Below are 24,147 nucleotides of genomic sequence, written 5' to 3' on the forward strand. Positions count from 1 at the left end.
GACTGCAGCACCTTCCTGAGAAGCATGAGCCAGAGGCTGCAGCAGGCTGGAGTTACACCCCTCTCAGCTAGGTGCTAGGGACCCATTTTTCCCTGGCGCCTGTGCGCATGCGCACGACCAAGAGCCCACATTTGAAAAAGAAAGGAGAGCCTTCCAGCTCAGCTAGGGGACTCCAGCCCGCCCTGGATCTAGGGTTTGCAGAGACCCAGGTGGATGGGGTGGGTCCGGGTTGAAGACAGAGCAGGGCTGCCCGCCAGCCTGCCCGCTCTCCCGCCGGCCCGCCCGCCAACCGGGTGACTTCAAGGCCGGTGCGGTGCACCATGTCCCCCTGGCTCAGATGCACTTCCAGGTAGGCCTTCCGCCTTCAGTGCTGGAAAGGCTGAGAGGCGGCTGGGCAGGTGCGGGGCATGGGCAGACAGAGCTTTGGCCCTTCCTTTACAACAGGGAGAGCGGGCTGCACTCGGCGGCCCTGGCCAGCCTTTCTCGGTGGACGATCGACAGGAGCAGGTTGACATCAAAGGGTGCGTGTTGCCCAAGGACTGTAGGTTTAGACCAATGCAGGAAGTGCCAGGGATCTCCTTAGGTCAAGAGCCTCCAAACTTGCAGGAATGCTGATTCCTCCTGAGCCCTGTTTCTGGCCAAAAACAGTGGTCGGGATGAACCTATCCCTTGGTGACAGAGCAAGACAGGGCTCAAGGGACTGGTGGGTCTTGCTTTCTGGCTGGTCCTGAAATGAGACCTCTGCCTAGAGGCCTGCCCTCTCCCCTCCCTTACCCCACAAGCCCAAAAGGTAGCAGCATCTGACGCCCCTTCGCCGACCTGGTACATCCTCGCAGGGCCACTGTCTCAAGGTTCCACAAGTCTATCCAGGAGGGGCTGTTGGGATCACCCGGGTGGGGGACGGATCGCTGGCAATAAATCGGAATTGGCCTCAACCTGCTGGAGAGGCCCTGACTCCTTAAGTCTCTCTCCTCTTGAGCTGCTCTCGGCCTAGCAGCCAGACATGGGCCTCTAGCACAGAAGAAAAAAGTGTCTAACTTGGAGACTCCCACCCTCTCAAACCTTGTGCTATCTCCTCACTACTTCTTTGGGGGGGCCTTTTGCGGTTCTCCTTATGCCAAGAGACCTGGGAGTGCCCGAATAACACACACAATGCACACAAACACACACACAGGTACACTCACGCAACCACACACAGAAACACACACACAAGTGCACTTGCACACACACACACACACACAGACGCACGCACACACACACACCCCATTATACACACACAAACGGCTCATCAAAAATGACAGTCATCCACACATCCTTGCCCTCCTCTGGATTGTCTCCGATTGTATGATGACCTCTGGGCAGCAGTTGGACACTGGCCTGCACCCTCTGTAGCAAGCTTGAATCCTCAGTCCTCTGACTGTGTAGACTTGCTGATTTCCAAACTCGAGTAGGTTCCCACTCCTCCTCTCCAGCATGAAGCCCCTTCCCTGTGTCTGATGGCATCTCTTGGATCTGAGCCAGAAGTTTCACTGGTATTTGGGCTCCAAGGCCTTTGCTCTTGGAGCCAGCGACCCTTGTTTTCAAAGCTTTATGCAGAGCCCTGTCTGTCCTGAATCTCATCCACTGGACCATTAGCTTCTTGGAAGTCTTGCTTGAGTTGGAGATGCCAAAGGTGTGTCCCTGAATTGTCCCTTCACCTAGGACAATGACTCCCTGGAGCTGTAGCTGAAGGCACCTCTGGCAAGATACAGCCTGGAATCTGAGCGTGGGGTGCTCCTAGGAAGAAACTGTCTAGCAGCTGAGAATAGAGGACTAGATCCTGACAGGTGCCCTCCAGTTGCCCGGGTAGGCCCCATTTGGTGGTGGCCTCCAGGGAAAGGAGAGTGCACTAAGTCCTAGTAGCAGAGTGGGCCAGGGATCAGGACCACAGTAGGTCCTGAAAATTGATTGTCTACTCTGTATAGCAGGAGTGCAGTGGTCATGTGGCACCAAGAAAGGGGGCATTGCTGACACTGTCACTGCCTGGCCTTGCCTCTCGCACTGAGTGTCTCTTTGGGGTGCATCCTCCCTGGAGTTGCAACTCCCAGGTGGTGTGTGCCTTGGATTTCAGCTCGGGGAGGCTGAGGAAAGTGACACCCTGTGAGTTGCCTGCCTTGTGGAGGCCAAGGAGCATCCACCTTTCCCACGAGAACCATGCCACTGCAGAAAAAAGACCACCAGTAAGAGTGGAATCCATGAAAACTCAAGGGCACAACACCTTCCAGAATGTCCACCTGACACGGCAGAGTCCGTCGGTCCCAGTTGACCCTGAAGGCAGTCGTGCTGGGGTCCTCGGGGGTCGCTAGCAGGACTGCAGCACCTTCCTGAGAAGCATGAGCCAGAGGAAGGGTCACTAGCAGGACTGCAGCACCTTCCTGAGAAGCCTGAGCCAGAGGCTGCAGCAGGCTGGAGTTACACCCCTCTCAGCTAGGTGCTAGGGACCCATTTTTCCCTGGCGCCTGTGCGCATGCGCACGACCAAGAGGCCACATTTGAAAAAGAAAGGAGAGCCTTCCAGCTCAGCTAGGGGACTCCAGCTCGCCCTGGATCTAGGCTTTGCAGAGACCCAGGTAGATGGGGTGGGTCCCGGTTGAAGACAGAGCAGGGCTGCCCGCCAGCCTGCCCGCCCTCCCGCCGGCCCGCCCGCCAACCGGGTGACTTCAAGGCCGGTGCGGTCCACCACGTCCCCCTGGCTCAGATGCACTTCCAGGTAGGCCTGTCCGCCTTCAGTGCTGGAAAGGCTGAGAGGCGGCTGGGCAGGTGCGGGGCATGGGCAGACAGAGCTTTGGCCCTTCCTTTACAGCAGGGAGAGCGGGCCGCACTCGGCGGCCCTGGCCAGCCTTTCTCGGTGGACGATCGACAGGAGCAGGTTGACATCAAAGGGTGCGTGTTGCCCAAGGACTGTAGGTTTAGACCAATGCAGGAAGTGCCAGGGATCTCCTTAGGTCAAGAGCCTCCAAACTTGCAGCAATGCTGATTCCTCCTGAGCCCTGTTTCTGGCCAAAAACAGTGGTCGGGATGACCCTATCCCTTGGTGACAGAGCAAGACAGGGCTCAAGGGACTGGTGGGTCTTGCTTTCTGGCTGGTCCTGAAATGAGACCTCTGCCTAGAGGCCTGCCCTCTCCCCTCCCTTACCCCACAAGCCCAAAAGGTAGCAGCATCTGACGCCCCTTCGCCGACCTGGTACATCCTCGCAGGGCCACTGTCTCAAGGTTCCACAAGTCTATCCAGGAGGGGCTGTTGGGATCACCCGGGTGGGGGACGGATCGCTGGCAATAAATCGGAATTGGCCTCAACCTGCTGGAGAGGCCCTGACTCCTTAAGTCTCTCTCCTCTTGAGCTGCTCTCGGCCTAGCAGCCAGACATGGGCCTCTAGCACAGAAGAAAAAAGTGTCTAACTTGGAGACTCCCACCCTCTCAAACCTTGTGCTATCTCCTCACTACTTCTTTGGGGGGGCCTTTTGCGGTTCTCCTTATGCCAAGAGACCTGGGAGTGCCCGAATAACACACACAATGCACACAAACACACACACAGGTACACTCACGCAACCACACACAGAAACACACACACAAGTGCACTTGCACACACACACACAGACGCACGCACACACACACACCCCATTATACACACACAAACGGCTCATCAAAAATGACAGGCATCCACACATCCTTGCCCTCCTCTGGATTGTCTCCGATTGTATGATGACCTCTGGGTAGCAGTTGGACACTGGCCTGCACCCTCTGTAGCAAGCTTGAATCCTCAGTCCTCTGACTGTGTAGACTTGCTGATTTCCAAACTCGAGTAGGTTCCCACTCCTCCTCTCCAGCATGAAGCCCCTTCCCTGTGTCTGATGGCATCTCTTGGATCTGAGCCAGAAGTTTCACTGGTATTTGGGCTCCAAGGCCTTTGCTCTTGGAGCCAGCGACCCTTGTTTTCAAAGATTTATGCAGAGCCCTGTCTGTCCTGAATCTCATCCACTGGACCATTAGCTTCTTGGAAGTCTTGCTTGAGTTGGAGATGCCAAAGGTGTGTCCCTGAATTGTCCCTTCACCTAGGACAATGACTCCCTGGAGCTGTAGCTGAAGGCACCTCTGGCAAGATACAGCCTGGAATCTGAGCGTGGGGTGCTCCTAGGAAGAAACTGTCTAGCAGCTGAGAATAGAGGACTAGATCCTGACAGGTGCCCTCCAGTTGCCCGGGTAGGCCCCATTTGGTGGTGGCCTCCAGGGAAAGGAGAGTGCACTAAGTCCTAGTAGGAGAGTGGGCCAGGGATCAGGACCACAGTAGGTCCTGAAAATTGATTGTCTACTCTGTATAGCAGGAGTGCAGTGGTCATGTGGCACCAAGAAAGGGGGCATTGCTGACACTGTCACTGCCTGGCCTTGCCTCTCGCACTGAGTGTCTCTTTGGGGTGCATCCTCCCTGGAGTTGCAACTCCCAGGTGGTGTGTGCCTTGGATTTCAGCTCGGGGAGGCTGAGGAAAGTGACACCCTGTGAGTTGCCTGCCTTGTGGAGGCCAAGGAGCATCCACCTTTCCCTCGAGAACCATGCCACTGCAGAAAAAAGACCACCAGTACGAGTGGAATCCATGAAAACTGAAGGGCACAACACCTTTCAGAATGTCCACCTGACACTGCAGAGTCCGTCGGTCCCAGTTGAGCCTGAAGGCAGTCGTGCTGGGGTCCTCGGGGGTCGCTAGCAGGACTGCAGCACCTTCCTGAGAAGCATGAGCCAGAGGCTGCAGCAGGCTGGAGTTACACCCCTCTCAGCTAGGTGCTAGGGACCCATTTTTCCCTGGCGCCTGTGCGCATGCGCACGACCAAGAGCCCACATTTGAAAAAGAAAGGAGAGCCTTCCAGCTCAGCTAGGGGACTCCAGCCCGCCCTGGATCTAGGGTTTGCAGAGACCCAGGTGGATGGGGTGGGTCCGGGTTGAAGACAGAGCAGGGCTGCCCGCCAGCCTGCCCGCTCTCCCGCCGGCCCGCCCGCCAACCGGGTGACTTCAAGGCCGGTGCGGTGCACCATGTCCCCCTGGCTCAGATGCACTTCCAGGTAGGCCTTCCGCCTTCAGTGCTGGAAAGGCTGAGAGGCGGCTGGGCAGGTGCGGGGCATGGGCAGACAGAGCTTTGGCCCTTCCTTTACAACAGGGAGAGCGGGCTGCACTCGGCGGCCCTGGCCAGCCTTTCTCGGTGGACGATCGACAGGAGCAGGTTGACATCAAAGGGTGCGTGTTGCCCAAGGACTGTAGGTTTAGACCAATGCAGGAAGTGCCAGGGATCTCCTTAGGTCAAGAGCCTCCAAACTTGCAGGAATGCTGATTCCTCCTGAGCCCTGTTTCTGGCCAAAAACAGTGGTCGGGATGAACCTATCCCTTGGTGACAGAGCAAGACAGGGCTCAAGGGACTGGTGGGTCTTGCTTTCTGGCTGGTCCTGAAATGAGACCTCTGCCTAGAGGCCTGCCCTCTCCCCTCCCTTACCCCACAAGCCCAAAAGGTAGCAGCATCTGACGCCCCTTCGCCGACCTGGTACATCCTCGCAGGGCCACTGTCTCAAGGTTCCACAAGTCTATCCAGGAGGGGCTGTTGGGATCACCCGGGTGGGGGACGGATCGCTGGCAATAAATCGGAATTGGCCTCAACCTGCTGGAGAGGCCCTGACTCCTTAAGTCTCTCTCCTCTTGAGCTGCTCTCGGCCTAGCAGCCAGACATGGGCCTCTAGCACAGAAGAAAAAAGTGTCTAACTTGGAGACTCCCACCCTCTCAAACCTTGTGCTATCTCCTCACTACTTCTTTGGGGGGGCCTTTTGCGGTTCTCCTTATGCCAAGAGACCTGGGAGTGCCCGAATAACACACACAATGCACACAAACACACACACAGGTACACTCACGCAACCACACACAGAAACACACACACAAGTGCACTTGCACACACACACACACACACAGACGCACGCACACACACACACCCCATTATACACACACAAACGGCTCATCAAAAATGACAGGCATCCACACATCCTTGCCCTCCTCTGGATTGTCTCCGATTGTATGATGACCTCTGGGTAGCAGTTGGACACTGGCCTGCACCCTCTGTAGCAAGCTTGAATCCTCAGTCCTCTGACTGTGTAGACTTGCTGATTTCCAAACTCGAGTAGGTTCCCACTCCTCCTCTCCAGCATGAAGCCCCTTCCCTGTGTCTGATGGCATCTCTTGGATCTGAGCCAGAAGTTTCACTGGTATTTGGGCTCCAAGGCCTTTGCTCTTGGAGCCAGCGACCCTTGTTTTCAAAGATTTATGCAGAGCCCTGTCTGTCCTGAATCTCATCCACTGGACCATTAGCTTCTTGGAAGTCTTGCTTGAGTTGGAGATGCCAAAGGTGTGTCCCTGAATTGTCCCTTCACCTAGGACAATGACTCCCTGGAGCTGTAGCTGAAGGCACCTCTGGCAAGATACAGCCTGGAATCTGAGCGTGGGGTGCTCCTAGGAAGAAACTGTCTAGCAGCTGAGAATAGAGGACTAGATCCTGACAGGTGCCCTCCAGTTGCCCGGGTAGGCCCCATTTGGTGGTGGCCTCCAGGGAAAGGAGAGTGCACTAAGTCCTAGTAGCAGAGTGGGCCAGGGATCAGGACCACAGTAGGTCCTGAAAATTGATTGTCTACTCTGTATAGCAGGAGTGCAGTGGTCATGTGGCACCAAGAAAGGGGGCATTGCTGACACTGTCACTGCCTGGCCTTGCCTCTCGCACTGAGTGTCTCTTTGGGGTGCATCCTCCCTGGAGTTGCAACTCCCAGGTGGTGTGTGCCTTGGATTTCAGCTCGGGGAGGCTGAGGAAAGTGACACCCTGTGAGTTGCCTGCCTTGTGGAGGCCAAGGAGCATCCACCTTTCCCACGAGAACCATGCCACTGCAGAAAAAAGACCACCAGTAAGAGTGGAATCCATGAAAACTCAAGGGCACAACACCTTCCAGAATGTCCACCTGACACGGCAGAGTCCGTCGGTCCCAGTTGACCCTGAAGGCAGTCGTGCTGGGGTCCTCGGGGGTCGCTAGCAGGACTGCAGCACCTTCCTGAGAAGCATGAGCCAGAGGAAGGGTCACTAGCAGGACTGCAGCACCTTCCTGAGAAGCCTGAGCCAGAGGCTGCAGCAGGCTGGAGTTACACCCCTCTCAGCTAGGTGCTAGGGACCCATTTTTCCCTGGCGCCTGTGCGCATGCGCACGACCAAGAGGCCACATTTGAAAAAGAAAGGAGAGCCTTCCAGCTCAGCTAGGGGACTCCAGCTCGCCCTGGATCTAGGCTTTGCAGAGACCCAGGTAGATGGGGTGGGTCCCGGTTGAAGACAGAGCAGGGCTGCCCGCCAGCCTGCCCGCCCTCCCGCCGGCCCGCCCGCCAACCGGGTGACTTCAAGGCCGGTGCGGTCCACCACGTCCCCCTGGCTCAGATGCACTTCCAGGTAGGCCTGTCCGCCTTCAGTGCTGGAAAGGCTGAGAGGCGGCTGGGCAGGTGCGGGGCATGGGCAGACAGAGCTTTGGCCCTTCCTTTACAGCAGGGAGAGCGGGCCGCACTCGGCGGCCCTGGCCAGCCTTTCTCGGTGGACGATCGACAGGAGCAGGTTGACGACAAAGGGTGCGTGTTGCCCAAGGACTGTAGGTTTAGACCAATGCAGGAAGTGCCAGGGATCTCCTTAGGTCAAGAGCCTCCAAACTTGCAGCAATGCTGATTCCTCCTGAGCCCTGTTTCTGGCCAAAAACAGTGGTCGGGATGACCCTATCCCTTGGTGACAGAGCAAGACAGGGCTCAAGGGACTGGTGGGTCTTGCTTTCTGGCTGGTCCTGAAATGAGACCTCTGCCTAGAGGCCTGCCCTCTCCCCTCCCTTACCCCACAAGCCCAAAAGGTAGCAGCATCTGACGCCCCTTCGCCGACCTGGTACATCCTCGCAGGGCCACTGTCTCAAGGTTCCACAAGTCTATCCAGGAGGGGCTGTTGGGATCACCCGGGTGGGGGACGGATCGCTGGCAATAAATCGGAATTGGCCTCAACCTGCTGGAGAGGCCCTGACTCCTTAAGTCTCTCTCCTCTTGAGCTGCTCTCGGCCTAGCAGCCAGACATGGGCCTCTAGCACAGAAGAAAAAAGTGTCTAACTTGGAGACTCCCACCCTCTCAAACCTTGTGCTATCTCCTCACTACTTCTTTGGGGGGGCCTTTTGCGGTTCTCCTTATGCCAAGAGACCTGGGAGTGCCCGAATAACACACACAATGCACACAAACACACACACAGGTACACTCACGCAACCACACACAGAAACACACACACAAGTGCACTTGCACACACACACACACACACAGACGCACGCACACACACACACCCCATTATACACACACAAACGGCTCATCAAAAATGACAGGCATCCACACATCCTTGCCCTCCTCTGGATTGTCTCCGATTGTATGATGACCTCTGGGTAGCAGTTGGACACTGGCCTGCACCCTCTGTAGCAAGCTTGAATCCTCAGTCCTCTGACTGTGTAGACTTGCTGATTTCCAAACTCGAGTAGGTTCCCACTCCTCCTCTCCAGCATGAAGCCCCTTCCCTGTGTCTGATGGCATCTCTTGGATCTGAGCCAGAAGTTTCACTGGTATTTGGGCTCCAAGGCCTTTGCTCTTGGAGCCAGCGACCCTTGTTTTCAAAGATTTATGCAGAGCCCTGTCTGTCCTGAATCTCATCCACTGGACCATTAGCTTCTTGGAAGTCTTGCTTGAGTTGGAGATGCCAAAGGTGTGTCCCTGAATTGTCCCTTCACCTAGGACAATGACTCCCTGGAGCTGTAGCTGAAGGCACCTCTGGCAAGATACAGCCTGGAATCTGAGCGTGGGGTGCTCCTAGGAAGAAACTGTCTAGCAGCTGAGAATAGAGGACTAGATCCTGACAGGTGCCCTCCAGTTGCCCGGGTAGGCCCCATTTGGTGGTGGCCTCCAGGGAAAGGAGAGTGCACTAAGTCCTAGTAGGAGAGTGGGCCAGGGATCAGGACCACAGTAGGTCCTGAAAATTGATTGTCTACTCTGTATAGCAGGAGTGCAGTGGTCATGTGGCACCAAGAAAGGGGGCATTGCTGACACTGTCACTGCCTGGCCTTGCCTCTCGCACTGAGTGTCTCTTTGGGGTGCATCCTCCCTGGAGTTGCAACTCCCAGGTGGTGTGTGCCTTGGATTTCAGCTCGGGGAGGCTGAGGAAAGTGACACCCTGTGAGTTGCCTGCCTTGTGGAGGCCAAGGAGCATCCACCTTTCCCTCGAGAACCATGCCACTGCAGAAAAAAGACCACCAGTACGAGTGGAATCCATGAAAACTGAAGGGCACAACACCTTTCAGAATGTCCACCTGACACTGCAGAGTCCGTCGGTCCCAGTTGAGCCTGAAGGCAGTCGTGCTGGGGTCCTCGGGGGTCGCTAGCAGGACTGCAGCACCTTCCTGAGAAGCATGAGCCAGAGGCTGCAGCAGGCTGGAGTTACACCCCTCTCAGCTAGGTGCTAGGGACCCATTTTTCCCTGGCGCCTGTGCGCATGCGCACGACCAAGAGCCCACATTTGAAAAAGAAAGGAGAGCCTTCCAGCTCAGCTAGGGGACTCCAGCCCGCCCTGGATCTAGGGTTTGCAGAGACCCAGGTGGATGGGGTGGGTCCGGGTTGAAGACAGAGCAGGGCTGCCCGCCAGCCTGCCCGCTCTCCCGCCGGCCCGCCCGCCAACCGGGTGACTTCAAGGCCGGTGCGGTGCACCATGTCCCCCTGGCTCAGATGCACTTCCAGGTAGGCCTTCCGCCTTCAGTGCTGGAAAGGCTGAGAGGCGGCTGGGCAGGTGCGGGGCATGGGCAGACAGAGCTTTGGCCCTTCCTTTACAACAGGGAGAGCGGGCTGCACTCGGCGGCCCTGGCCAGCCTTTCTCGGTGGACGATCGACAGGAGCAGGTTGACATCAAAGGGTGCGTGTTGCCCAAGGACTGTAGGTTTAGACCAATGCAGGAAGTGCCAGGGATCTCCTTAGGTCAAGAGCCTCCAAACTTGCAGGAATGCTGATTCCTCCTGAGCCCTGTTTCTGGCCAAAAACAGTGGTCGGGATGAACCTATCCCTTGGTGACAGAGCAAGACAGGGCTCAAGGGACTGGTGGGTCTTGCTTTCTGGCTGGTCCTGAAATGAGACCTCTGCCTAGAGGCCTGCCCTCTCCCCTCCCTTACCCCACAAGCCCAAAAGGTAGCAGCATCTGACGCCCCTTCGCCGACCTGGTACATCCTCGCAGGGCCACTGTCTCAAGGTTCCACAAGTCTATCCAGGAGGGGCTGTTGGGATCACCCGGGTGGGGGACGGATCGCTGGCAATAAATCGGAATTGGCCTCAACCTGCTGGAGAGGCCCTGACTCCTTAAGTCTCTCTCCTCTTGAGCTGCTCTCGGCCTAGCAGCCAGACATGGGCCTCTAGCACAGAAGAAAAAAGTGTCTAACTTGGAGACTCCCACCCTCTCAAACCTTGTGCTATCTCCTCACTACTTCTTTGGGGGGGCCTTTTGCGGTTCTCCTTATGCCAAGAGACCTGGGAGTGCCCGAATAACACACACAATGCACACAAACACACACACAGGTACACTCACGCAACCACACACAGAAACACACACACAAGTGCACTTGCACACACACACACACACACAGACGCACGCACACACACACACCCCATTATACACACACAAACGGCTCATCAAAAATGACAGGCATCCACACATCCTTGCCCTCCTCTGGATTGTCTCCGATTGTATGATGACCTCTGGGTAGCAGTTGGACACTGGCCTGCACCCTCTGTAGCAAGCTTGAATCCTCAGTCCTCTGACTGTGTAGACTTGCTGATTTCCAAACTCGAGTAGGTTCCCACTCCTCCTCTCCAGCATGAAGCCCCTTCCCTGTGTCTGATGGCATCTCTTGGATCTGAGCCAGAAGTTTCACTGGTATTTGGGCTCCAAGGCCTTTGCTCTTGGAGCCAGCGACCCTTGTTTTCAAAGATTTATGCAGAGCCCTGTCTGTCCTGAATCTCATCCACTGGACCATTAGCTTCTTGGAAGTCTTGCTTGAGTTGGAGATGCCAAAGGTGTGTCCCTGAATTGTCCCTTCACCTAGGACAATGACTCCCTGGAGCTGTAGCTGAAGGCACCTCTGGCAAGATACAGCCTGGAATCTGAGCGTGGGGTGCTCCTAGGAAGAAACTGTCTAGCAGCTGAGAATAGAGGACTAGATCCTGACAGGTGCCCTCCAGTTGCCCGGGTAGGCCCCATTTGGTGGTGGCCTCCAGGGAAAGGAGAGTGCACTAAGTCCTAGTAGCAGAGTGGGCCAGGGATCAGGACCACAGTAGGTCCTGAAAATTGATTGTCTACTCTGTATAGCAGGAGTGCAGTGGTCATGTGGCACCAAGAAAGGGGGCATTGCTGACACTGTCACTGCCTGGCCTTGCCTCTCGCACTGAGTGTCTCTTTGGGGTGCATCCTCCCTGGAGTTGCAACTCCCAGGTGGTGTGTGCCTTGGATTTCAGCTCGGGGAGGCTGAGGAAAGTGACACCCTGTGAGTTGCCTGCCTTGTGGAGGCCAAGGAGCATCCACCTTTCCCACGAGAACCATGCCACTGCAGAAAAAAGACCACCAGTAAGAGTGGAATCCATGAAAACTCAAGGGCACAACACCTTCCAGAATGTCCACCTGACACGGCAGAGTCCGTCGGTCCCAGTTGACCCTGAAGGCAGTCGTGCTGGGGTCCTCGGGGGTCGCTAGCAGGACTGCAGCACCTTCCTGAGAAGCATGAGCCAGAGGAAGGGTCACTAGCAGGACTGCAGCACCTTCCTGAGAAGCCTGAGCCAGAGGCTGCAGCAGGCTGGAGTTACACCCCTCTCAGCTAGGTGCTAGGGACCCATTTTTCCCTGGCGCCTGTGCGCATGCGCACGACCAAGAGGCCACATTTGAAAAAGAAAGGAGAGCCTTCCAGCTCAGCTAGGGGACTCCAGCTCGCCCTGGATCTAGGCTTTGCAGAGACCCAGGTAGATGGGGTGGGTCCCGGTTGAAGACAGAGCAGGGCTGCCCGCCAGCCTGCCCGCCCTCCCGCCGGCCCGCCCGCCAACCGGGTGACTTCAAGGCCGGTGCGGTCCACCACGTCCCCCTGGCTCAGATGCACTTCCAGGTAGGCCTGTCCGCCTTCAGTGCTGGAAAGGCTGAGAGGCGGCTGGGCAGGTGCGGGGCATGGGCAGACAGAGCTTTGGCCCTTCCTTTACAGCAGGGAGAGCGGGCCGCACTCGGCGGCCCTGGCCAGCCTTTCTCGGTGGACGATCGACAGGAGCAGGTTGACGACAAAGGGTGCGTGTTGCCCAAGGACTGTAGGTTTAGACCAATGCAGGAAGTGCCAGGGATCTCCTTAGGTCAAGAGCCTCCAAACTTGCAGCAATGCTGATTCCTCCTGAGCCCTGTTTCTGGCCAAAAACAGTGGTCGGGATGACCCTATCCCTTGGTGACAGAGCAAGACAGGGCTCAAGGGACTGGTGGGTCTTGCTTTCTGGCTGGTCCTGAAATGAGACCTCTGCCTAGAGGCCTGCCCTCTCCCCTCCCTTACCCCACAAGCCCAAAAGGTAGCAGCATCTGACGCCCCTTCGCCGACCTGGTACATCCTCGCAGGGCCACTGTCTCAAGGTTCCACAAGTCTATCCAGGAGGGGCTGTTGGGATCACCCGGGTGGGGGACGGATCGCTGGCAATAAATCGGAATTGGCCTCAACCTGCTGGAGAGGCCCTGACTCCTTAAGTCTCTCTCCTCTTGAGCTGCTCTCGGCCTAGCAGCCAGACATGGGCCTCTAGCACAGAAGAAAAAAGTGTCTAACTTGGAGACTCCCACCCTCTCAAACCTTGTGCTATCTCCTCACTACTTCTTTGGGGGGGCCTTTTGCGGTTCTCCTTATGCCAAGAGACCTGGGAGTGCCCGAATAACACACACAATGCACACAAACACACACACAGGTACACTCACGCAACCACACACAGAAACACACACACAAGTGCACTTGCACACACACACACACACACAGACGCACGCACACACACACACCCCATTATACACACACAAACGGCTCATCAAAAATGACAGGCATCCACACATCCTTGCCCTCCTCTGGATTGTCTCCGATTGTATGATGACCTCTGGGTAGCAGTTGGACACTGGCCTGCACCCTCTGTAGCAAGCTTGAATCCTCAGTCCTCTGACTGTGTAGACTTGCTGATTTCCAAACTCGAGTAGGTTCCCACTCCTCCTCTCCAGCATGAAGCCCCTTCCCTGTGTCTGATGGCATCTCTTGGATCTGAGCCAGAAGTTTCACTGGTATTTGGGCTCCAAGGCCTTTGCTCTTGGAGCCAGCGACCCTTGTTTTCAAAGATTTATGCAGAGCCCTGTCTGTCCTGAATCTCATCCACTGGACCATTAGCTTCTTGGAAGTCTTGCTTGAGTTGGAGATGCCAAAGGTGTGTCCCTGAATTGTCCCTTCACCTAGGACAATGACTCCCTGGAGCTGTAGCTGAAGGCACCTCTGGCAAGATACAGCCTGGAATCTGAGCGTGGGGTGCTCCTAGGAAGAAACTGTCTAGCAGCTGAGAATAGAGGACTAGATCCTGACAGGTGCCCTCCAGTTGCCCGGGTAGGCCCCATTTGGTGGTGGCCTCCAGGGAAAGGAGAGTGCACTAAGTCCTAGTAGCAGAGTGGGCCAGGGATCAGGACCACAGTAGGTCCTGAAAATTGATTGTCTACTCTGTATAGCAGGAGTGCAGTGGTCATGTGGCACCAAGAAAGGGGGCATTGCTGACACTGTCACTGCCTGGCCTTGCCTCTCGCACTGAGTGTCTCTTTGGGGTGCATCCTCCCTGGAGTTGCAACTCCCAGGTGGTGTGTGCCTTGGATTTCAGCTCGGGGAGGCTGAGGAAAGTGACACCCTGTGAGTTGCCTGCCTTGTGGAGGCCAAGGAGCATCCACCTTTCCCACGAGAACCATGCCACTGCAGAAAAAAGACCACCAGTAAGAGTGGAATCCATGAAAACTCAAGGGCACAACACCTTCCAGAATGTCCACCTGACACGGCAGAGTCCGTCGGTCCCAGTTGACCCTGAAGGCAGTCGTGCTGGGGTCCTCGGGGGTCGCTAGCAGGACTGCAGCACCTTCCTGAGAAGCATGAGCCAGAGGAAGGGTCACTAGCAGGACTGCAGCACCTTCCTGAGAAGCCTGAGCCAGAGGCTGCAGCAGGCTGGAGTTACACCCCTCTCAGCTAGGTGCTAGGGACCCATTTTTCCCTGGCGCCTGTGCGCATGCGCACGACCAAGAGGCCACATTTGAAAAAGAAAGGAGAGCCTTCCAGCTCAGCTAGGGGACTCCAGCTCGCCCTGGATCTAGGCTTTGCAGAGACCCAGGTAGATGGGGTGGGTCCCGGTTGAAGACAGAGCAGGGCTGCCCGCCAGCCTGCCCGCCCTCCCGCCGGCCCGCCCGCCAACCGGGTGACTTCAAGGCCGGTGCGGTCCACCACGTCCCCCTGGCTCAGATGCACTTCCAGGTAGGCCTGTCCGCCTTCAGTGCTGGAAAGGCTGAGAGGCGGCTGGGCAGGTGCGGGGCATGGGCAGACAGAGCTTTGGCCCTTCCTTTACAGCAGGGAGAGCGGGCCGCACTCGGCGGCCCTGGCCAGCCTTTCTCGGTGGACGATCGACAGGAGCAGGTTGACGACAAAGGGTGCGTGTTGCCCAAGGACTGTAGGTTTAGACCAATGCAGGAAGTGCCAGGGATCTCCTTAGGTCAAGAGCCTCCAAACTTGCAGCAATGCTGATTCCTCCTGAGCCCTGTTTCTGGCCAAAAACAGTGGTCGGGATGACCCTATCCCTTGGTGACAGAGCAAGACAGGGCTCAAGGGACTGGTGGGTCTTGCTTTCTGGCTGGTCCTGAAATGAGACCTCTGCCTAGAGGCCTGCCCTCTCCCCTCCCTTACCCCACAAGCCCAAAAGGTAGCAGCATCTGACGCCCCTTCGCCGACCTGGTACATCCTCGCAGGGCCACTGTCTCAAGGTTCCACAAGTCTATCCAGGAGGGGCTGTTGGGATCACCCGGGTGGGGGACGGATCGCTGGCAATAAATCGGAATTGGCCTCAACCTGCTGGAGAGGCCCTGACTCCTTAAGTCTCTCTCCTCTTGAGCTGCTCTCGGCCTAGCAGCCAGACATGGGCCTCTAGCACAGAAGAAAAAAGTGTCTAACTTGGAGACTCCCACCCTCTCAAACCTTGTGCTATCTCCTCACTACTTCTTTGGGGGGGCCTTTTGCGGTTCTCCTTATGCCAAGAGACCTGGGAGTGCCCGAATAACACACACAATGCACACAAACACACACACAGGTACACTCACGCAACCACACACAGAAACACACACACAAGTGCACTTGCACACACACACACACACACAGACGCACGCACACACACACACCCCATTATACACACACAAACGGCTCATCAAAAATGACAGGCATCCACACATCCTTGCCCTCCTCTGGATTGTCTCCGATTGTATGATGACCTCTGGGTAGCAGTTGGACACTGGCCTGCACCCTCTGTAGCAAGCTTGAATCCTCAGTCCTCTGACTGTGTAGACTTGCTGATTTCCAAACTCGAGTAGGTTCCCACTCCTCCTCTCCAGCATGAAGCCCCTTCCCTGTGTCTGATGGCATCTCTTGGATCTGAGCCAGAAGTTTCACTGGTATTTGGGCTCCAAGGCCTTTGCTCTTGGAGCCAGCGACCCTTGTTTTCAAAGATTTATGCAGAGCCCTGTCTGTCCTGAATCTCATCCACTGGACCATTAGCTTCTTGGAAGTCTTGCTTGAGTTGGAGATGCCAAAGGTGTGTCCCTGAATTGTCCCTTCACCTAGGACAATGACTCCCTGGAGCTGTAGCTGAAGGCACCTCTGGCAAGATACAGCCTGGAATCTGAGCGTGGGGTGCTCCTAGGAAGAAACTGTCTAGCAGCTGAGAATAGAGGACTAGATCCTGACAGGTGCCCTCCAGTTGCCCGGGTAGGCCCCATTTGGTGGTGGCCTCCAGGGAAAGGAGAGTGCACTAAGTCCTAGTAGCAGAGTGGGCCAGGGATCAGGACCACAGTAGGTCCTGAAAATTGATTGTCTACTCTGTATAGCAGGAGTGCAGTGGTCATGTGGCACCAAGAAAGGGGGCATTGCTGACACTGTCACTGCCTGGCCTTGCCTCTCGCACTGAGTGTCTCTTTGGGGTGCATCCTCCCTGGAGTTGCAACTCCCAGGTGGTGTGTGCCTTGGATTTCAGCTCGGGGAGGCTGAGGAAAGTGACACCCTGTGAGTTGCCTGCCTTGTGGAGGCCAAGGAGCATCCACCTTTCCCACGAGAACCATGCCACTGCAGAAAAAAGACCACCAGTAAGAGTGGAATCCATGAAAACTCAAGGGCACAACACCTTCCAGAATGTCCACCTGACACGGCAGAGTCCGTCGGTCCCAGTTGACCCTGAAGGCAGTCGTGCTGGGGTCCTCGGGGGTCGCTAGCAGGACTGCAGCACCTTCCTGAGAAGCATGAGCCAGAGGAAGGGTCACTAGCAGGACTGCAGCACCTTCCTGAGAAGCCTGAGCCAGAGGCTGCAGCAGGCTGGAGTTACACCCCTCTCAGCTAGGTGCTAGGGACCCATTTTTCCCTGGCGCCTGTGCGCATGCGCACGACCAAGAGGCCACATTTGAAAAAGAAAGGAGAGCCTTCCAGCTCAGCTAGGGGACTCCAGCTCGCCCTGGATCTAGGCTTTGCAGAGACCCAGGTAGATGGGGTGGGTCCCGGTTGAAGACAGAGCAGGGCTGCCCGCCAGCCTGCCCGCCCTCCCGCCGGCCCGCCCGCCAACCGGGTGACTTCAAGGCCGGTGCGGTCCACCACGTCCCCCTGGCTCAGATGCACTTCCAGGTAGGCCTGTCCGCCTTCAGTGCTGGAAAGGCTGAGAGGCGGCTGGGCAGGTGCGGGGCATGGGCAGACAGAGCTTTGGCCCTTCCTTTACAGCAGGGAGAGCGGGCCGCACTCGGCGGCCCTGGCCAGCCTTTCTCGGTGGACGATCGACAGGAGCAGGTTGACGACAAAGGGTGCGTGTTGCCCAAGGACTGTAGGTTTAGACCAATGCAGGAAGTGCCAGGGATCTCCTTAGGTCAAGAGCCTCCAAACTTGCAGCAATGCTGATTCCTCCTGAGCCCTGTTTCTGGCCAAAAACAGTGGTCGGGATGACCCTATCCCTTGGTGACAGAGCAAGACAGGGCTCAAGGGACTGGTGGGTCTTGCTTTCTGGCTGGTCCTGAAATGAGACCTCTGCCTAGAGGCCTGCCCTCTCCCCTCCCTTACCCCACAAGCCCAAAAGGTAGCAGCATCTGACGCCCCTTCGCCGACCTGGTACATCCTCGCAGGGCCACTGTCTCAAGGTTCCACAAGTCTATCCAGGAGGGGCTGTTGGGATCACCCGGGTGGGGGACGGATCGCTGGCAATAAATCGGAATTGGCCTCAACCTGCTGGAGAGGCCCTGACTCCTTAAGTCTCTCTCCTCTTGAGCTGCTCTCGGCCTAGCAGCCAGACATGGGCCTCTAGCACAGAAGAAAAAAGTGTCTAACTTGGAGACTCCCACCCTCTCAAACCTTGTGCTATCTCCTCACTACTTCTTTGGGGGGGCCTTTTGCGGTTCTCCTTATGCCAAGAGACCTGGGAGTGCCCGAATAACACACACAATGCACACAAACACACACACAGGTACACTCACGCAACCACACACAGAAACACACACACAAGTGCACTTGCACACACACACACACACACAGACGCACGCACACACACACACCCCATTATACACACACAAACGGCTCATCAAAAATGACAGGCATCCACACATCCTTGCCCTCCTCTGGATTGTCTCCGATTGTATGATGACCTCTGGGTAGCAGTTGGACACTGGCCTGCACCCTCTGTAGCAAGCTTGAATCCTCAGTCCTCTGACTGTGTAGACTTGCTGATTTCCAAACTCGAGTAGGTTCCCACTCCTCCTCTCCAGCATGAAGCCCCTTCCCTGTGTCTGATGGCATCTCTTGGATCTGAGCCAGAAGTTTCACTGGTATTTGGGCTCCAAGGCCTTTGCTCTTGGAGCCAGCGACCCTTGTTTTCAAAGATTTATGCAGAGCCCTGTCTGTCCTGAATCTCATCCACTGGACCATTAGCTTCTTGGAAGTCTTGCTTGAGTTGGAGATGCCAAAGGTGTGTCCCTGAATTGTCCCTTCACCTAGGACAATGACTCCCTGGAGCTGTAGCTGAAGGCACCTCTGGCAAGATACAGCCTGGAATCTGAGCGTGGGGTGCTCCTAGGAAGAAACTGTCTAGCAGCTGAGAATAGAGGACTAGATCCTGACAGGTGCCCTCCAGTTGCCCGGGTAGGCCCCATTTGGTGGTGGCCTCCAGGGAAAGGAGAGTGCACTAAGTCCTAGTAGCAGAGTGGGCCAGGGATCAGGACCACAGTAGGTCCTGAAAATTGATTGTCTACTCTGTATAGCAGGAGTGCAGTGGTCATGTGGCACCAAGAAAGGGGGCATTGCTGACACTGTCACTGCCTGGCCTTGCCTCTCGCACTGAGTGTCTCTTTGGGGTGCATCCTCCCTGGAGTTGCAACTCCCAGGTGGTGTGTGCCTTGGATTTCAGCTCGGGGAGGCTGAGGAAAGTGACACCCTGTGAGTTGCCTGCCTTGTGGAGGCCAAGGAGCATCCACCTTTCCCACGAGAACCATGCCACTGCAGAAAAAAGACCACCAGTAAGAGTGGAATCCATGAAAACTCAAGGGCACAACACCTTCCAGAATGTCCACCTGACACGGCAGAGTCCGTCGGTCCCAGTTGACCCTGAAGGCAGTCGTGCTGGGGTCCTCGGGGGTCGCTAGCAGGACTGCAGCACCTTCCTGAGAAGCATGAGCCAGAGGAAGGGTCACTAGCAGGACTGCAGCACCTTCCTGAGAAGCCTGAGCCAGAGGCTGCAGCAGGCTGGAGTTACACCCCTCTCAGCTAGGTGCTAGGGACCCATTTTTCCCTGGCGCCTGTGCGCATGCGCACGACCAAGAGGCCACATTTGAAAAAGAAAGGAGAGCCTTCCAGCTCAGCTAGGGGACTCCAGCTCGCCCTGGATCTAGGCTTTGCAGAGACCCAGGTAGATGGGGTGGGTCCCGGTTGAAGACAGAGCAGGGCTGCCCGCCAGCCTGCCCGCCCTCCCGCCGGCCCGCCCGCCAACCGGGTGACTTCAAGGCCGGTGCGGTCCACCACGTCCCCCTGGCTCAGATGCACTTCCAGGTAGGCCTGTCCGCCTTCAGTGCTGGAAAGGCTGAGAGGGGGCTGGGCAGGTGCGGGGCATGGGCAGACAGAGCTTTGGCCCTTCCTTTACAGCAGGGAGAGCGGGCCGCACTCGGCGGCCCTGGCCAGCCTTTCTCGGTGGACGATCGACAGGAGCAGGTTGACATCAAAGGGTGCGTGTTGCCCAAGGACTGTAGGTTTAGACCAATGCAGGAAGTGCCAGGGATCTCCTTAGGTCAAGAGCCTCCAAACTTGCAGCAATGCTGATTCCTCCTGAGCCCTGTTTCTGGCCAAAAACAGTGGTCGGGATGACCCTATCCCTTGGTGACAGAGCAAGACAGGGCTCAAGGGACTGGTGGGTCTTGCTTTCTGGCTGGTCCTGAAATGAGACCTCTGCCTAGAGGCCTGCCCTCTCCCCTCCCTTACCCCACAAGCCCAAAAGGTAGCAGCATCTGACGCCCCTTCGCCGACCTGGTACATCCTCGCAGGGCCACTGTCTCAAGGTTCCACAAGTCTATCCAGGAGGGGCTGTTGGGATCACCCGGGTGGGGGACGGATCGCTGGCAATAAATCTGAATTGGCCTCAACCTGCTGGAGAGGCCCTGACTCCTTAAGTCTCTCTCCTCTTGAGCTGCTCTCGGCCTAGCAGCCAGACATGGGCCTCTAGCACAGAAGAAAAAAGTGTCTAACTTGGAGACTCCCACCCTCTCAAACCTTGTGCTATCTCCTCACTACTTCTTTGGGGGGGCCTTTTGCGGTTCTCCTTATGCCAAGAGACCTGGGAGCTGCCCGAATAACACACACAATGCACACAAACACACACACAGGTACACTCACGCAACCACACACAGAAACACACACACAAGTGCACTTGCACACACACACACACAGACACACGCACGCACACACACACACCCCATTATACACACACAAACGGGTCATCAAAAATGACAGTCATCCACACATCCTTGCCCTCCTCTGGATTGTCTCCGATTGTATGATGACCTCTGGACAGCAGTTGGACACTGGCCTGCACCCTCTGTAGCAAGCTTGAATCCTCAGTCTTCTGACTGTGTAGACTTGCTGATTTCCAAACTCGAGTAGGTTCCCACTCCTCCTCTCCAGGATGAAGCCCCTTCCCTGTGTCTGATGGCATCTCTTGGATCTGAGCCAGAAGTTTCACTGGTATTTGGGCTCCAAGGCCTTTGCTCTTGGAGCCAGCGACCCTTGTTTTCAAAGCTTTATGCAGAGCCCTGTCTGTCCTGAATCTCATCCACTGGACCATTAGCTTCTGGGAAGTCTTGCTTGAGTTGGAGATGCCAAAGGTGTGTCCCTGAATTGTCCCTTCACTTACGACAATGGCTCCCTGGAGCTGTAGCTGAAGGCACCTCTGGCAAGATACAGCCTGGAATCTGAGCGTGGGGTGCTCCTAGGAAGAAACTGTCTAGCAGCTGAGAATAGAGGACTAGATCCTGACAGGTGCCCTCCAGTTGCCCGGGTAGGCCCCATTTGGTGGTGGCCTCCAGGGAAAGGAGAGTGCACTAAGTCCTAGTAGCAGAGTGGGCCAGGGATCAGGACCACAGTAGGTCCTGAAAATTGATTGTCTACTCTGTATAGCAGGAGTGCAGTGGTCATGTGGCACCAAAAAAGGGGGCATTGCTGACACTGTCACTGCCTGGCCTTGCCTCTCGCACTGAGTGTCTCTTTGGGGTGCATCCTCCCTAAAGTTGGAACTCCCAGGTGGTGTGTGCCTTGGATTTCAGCTCGGGGAGGCTGAGGAAAGTGACACCCTGTGAGTTGCCTGCATTGTGGAGGCCAAGGAGCATCCACCTTTCCCACGAGAACCATGCCACTGCAGAAAAAAGACCACCAGTAAGAGTGGAATCCATGAAAACTGAAGGGCACAACACCTTCCAGAATGTCCACCTGACACTGCAGAGTCTGTCGGTCCCAGTTGAGCCTGAAGGCAGTCGTGCTGGGGTCCTCGGGGGTCGCTAGCAGGACTGCAGCACCTTCCTGAGAAGCATGAGCCAGAGGCTGCAGCAGGCTGGAGTTACACCCCTCTCAGCTAGGTGCTAGGGACCCATTTTTCCCTGGCACCTGTGCGCATGCGCACAACCAAGAGCCCACATTTGAAAAAGAAAGGAGAGCCTTCCAGCTCAGCTAGGGGACTCCAGCCCGCCCTGGATCTAGGCTTTGCAGAGACCCAGGTGGATGGGGGTGGGTCCCGGTTGAAGACAGAGCAGGGCTGCCCGCCAGCCTGCCCGCTCTCCTGCCGGCCCGCCCGCCAACCGGGTGACTTCAAGGCCGGTGCGGTGCACCATGTCCCCCTGGCTCAGATGCACTTCCAGGTAGGCCTGTCCGCCTTCAGTGCTGGAAAGGCTGAGAGGCGGCTGGGCAGGTGCGGGGCATGGGCAGACAGAGCTTTGGCCCTTCCTTTACAGCAGGGAGAGCGGGCCGCACTCGGCGGCCCTGGCCAGCCTTTCTCGGTGGACGATCGACAGAAGCAGGTTGACATCAAAGGGTGCGTGTTGCCCAAGGACTGTAGGTTTAGACCAATGCAGGAAGTGCCAGGGATCTCCTTAGGTCAAGAGCCTCCAAACTTGCAGCAATGCTGATTCCTCCTGAGCCCTGTTTCTGGCCAAAAACAGTGGTCGGGATGACCCTATCCCTTGGTGACAGAGCAAGACAGGGCTCAAGGGACTGGTGGGTCTTGCTTTCTGGCTGGTCCTGAAATGAGACCTCTGCCTAGAGGCCTGCCCTCTCCCCTCCCTTACCCCACAAGCCCAAAAGGTAGCAGCATCTGACGCCCCTTCGCCGACCTGGTACATCCTCGCAGGGCCACTGTCTCAAGGTTCCACAAGTCTATCCAGGAGGGGCTGTTGGGATCACCCGGGTGGGGGACGGATCGCTGGCAATAAATCTGAATTGGCCTCAACCTGCTGGAGAGGCCCTGACTCCTTAAGTCTCTCTCCTCTTGAGCTGCTCTCGGCCTAGCAGCCAGACATGGGCCTCTAGCACAGAAGAAAAAAGTGTCTAACTTGGAGACTCCCACCCTCTCAAACCTTGTGCTATCTCCTCACTACTTCGTTGGGGGGGCCTTTTGCGGTTCTCCTTATGCCAAGAGACCTGGGAGTACCCGAATAACACACACAATGCACACAAACACACACACAGGTACACTCACGCAACCACACACAGAAACACACACACAAGTGCACTTGCACACACACACACACACACACACACACACAGACACACGCACGCACACACACACACCCCAATATACACACACAAACGGCTCATCAAAAATGACAGTCATCCACACATCCTTGCCCTCCTCTGGATTGTCTCCGATTGTATGATGACCTCTGGGCAGCAGTTGGACACTGGCCTGCACCCTCTGTAGCAAGCTTGAATCCTGAGTCCTCTGACTGTGTAGACTTGCTGATTTCCAAACTCGCGTAGGTTCCCACTCCTCCTCTCCAGCCTGAAGCCCCTTCCCTGTGTCTGATGGCATCTCTTGGATCTGAGCCAGAAGTTTCACTGGTATTTGGGCTCCAAGGCCTTTGCTCTTGGAGCCAGCGACCCTTGTTTTCAAAGCTTTATGCAGAGCCCTGTCTGTCCTGAATCTCATCCACTGGACCATTAGCTTCTGGGAAGTCTTGCTTGAGTTGGAGATGCCAAAGGTGTGTCCCTGTATTGTTCCTTCACCTAGGACAATGACTCCCTGGAGCTGTAGCTGAAGGCACCTCTGGCAAGATACAGCCTGGAATCTGAGCGTGGGGTGCTCCTAGGAAGAAACTGTCTAGCAGCTGAGAATAGAGGACTAGATCCTGACAGGTGCCCTCCAGTTGCCCGGGTAGGCCCCATTTGGTGGTGGCCTCCAGGGAAAGGAGAGTGCACTAAGTCCTAGTAGCAGAGTGGGCCAGGGTTCAGGACCACAGTAGGTCCTGAAAATTGATTGTCTACTCTGTATAGCAGGAGTGCAGTGGTCATGTGGCACCAAGAAAGGGGGCATTGCTGACACTGTCACTGCCTGGCCTTGCCTCTCGCACTGAGTGTCTCTTTGGGGTGCATCCTCCCTGGAGTTGCAACTCCCAGGTGGTGTGTGCCTTGGATTTCAGCTCGGGGAGGCTGAGGAAAGTGACACCCTGTGAGTTGCCTGCCTTGTGGAGGCCAAGGAGCATCCACCTTTCCCGCGAGAACCATGCCACTGCAGAAAAAAGACCACCAGTAAGAGTGGAATCCATGAAAACTCAAGGGCACAACACCTTCCAGAATGTCCACCTGACACTGCAGAGTCCGTCGGTCCCAGTTGAGCCTGAAGGCAGTCGTGCTGGGGTCCTCGGGGGTCGCTAGCAGGACTGCAGCACCTTCCTGAGAAGCCTCAGCCAGAGGCTGCAGCAGGCTGGAGTTACACCCCTCTCAGCTAGGTGCTAGGGACCCATTTTTCCCTGGCGCCTGTGCGCATGCGCACGACCAAGAGCCCACATTTTTAAAAGAAAGGAGAGCCTTCCAGTTCAGCTGGGGGACTCCAGCCCGCCCTGGATCTAGTCTTTGTAGAGACCCAGGCAAATGGGGTGTGTCCTGGTTGAAGACAGAGCAGGGCTGCCCGCTAGCCTGCCCGCCCTTCTGCCGGCCTGCTTGCCAACTGTGTGACTTCAAGGCTAGTGCAGTGCACCATGTCCCCCTGGCTCAGATGCACT

General features: G+C 56.4%; 1 protein-coding gene across 10 annotated transcripts in view; it reads left to right on the forward strand.

Annotated features, from left to right (window-relative positions):
• The first annotated feature begins 216 nt into the window (after window positions 1–216).
• Window positions 217–24,147, forward strand: part of Atg7 (autophagy related 7) — a 241,271-nt gene continuing 217,340 nt past the window's right edge. The window contains exon 1 of one of the 10 annotated variants that reach the window (XM_052174569.1): window positions 217–349. In XM_052174569.1, the coding sequence (XP_052030529.1) occupies window positions 321–349 (29 nt within the window). In that variant the 5' untranslated portion in view covers window positions 217–320. Of the gene's footprint in view, window positions 350–2,674; window positions 2,749–4,984; window positions 5,092–7,469; window positions 7,491–9,742; window positions 9,840–12,165; window positions 12,239–14,565; window positions 14,639–16,957; window positions 17,039–19,358; window positions 19,439–21,748; window positions 21,790–24,147 lie in introns of those variants that run through there. The other 9 variants (XM_052174579.1, XM_052174568.1, XM_052174578.1 and 6 more) reach the window with 9 other exon arrangements.

Source organism: Apodemus sylvaticus, chromosome 2, assembly GCF_947179515.1.
Source record: "Apodemus sylvaticus chromosome 2, mApoSyl1.1, whole genome shotgun sequence".
Taxonomy (NCBI): domain Eukaryota; kingdom Metazoa; phylum Chordata; class Mammalia; order Rodentia; family Muridae; genus Apodemus; species Apodemus sylvaticus.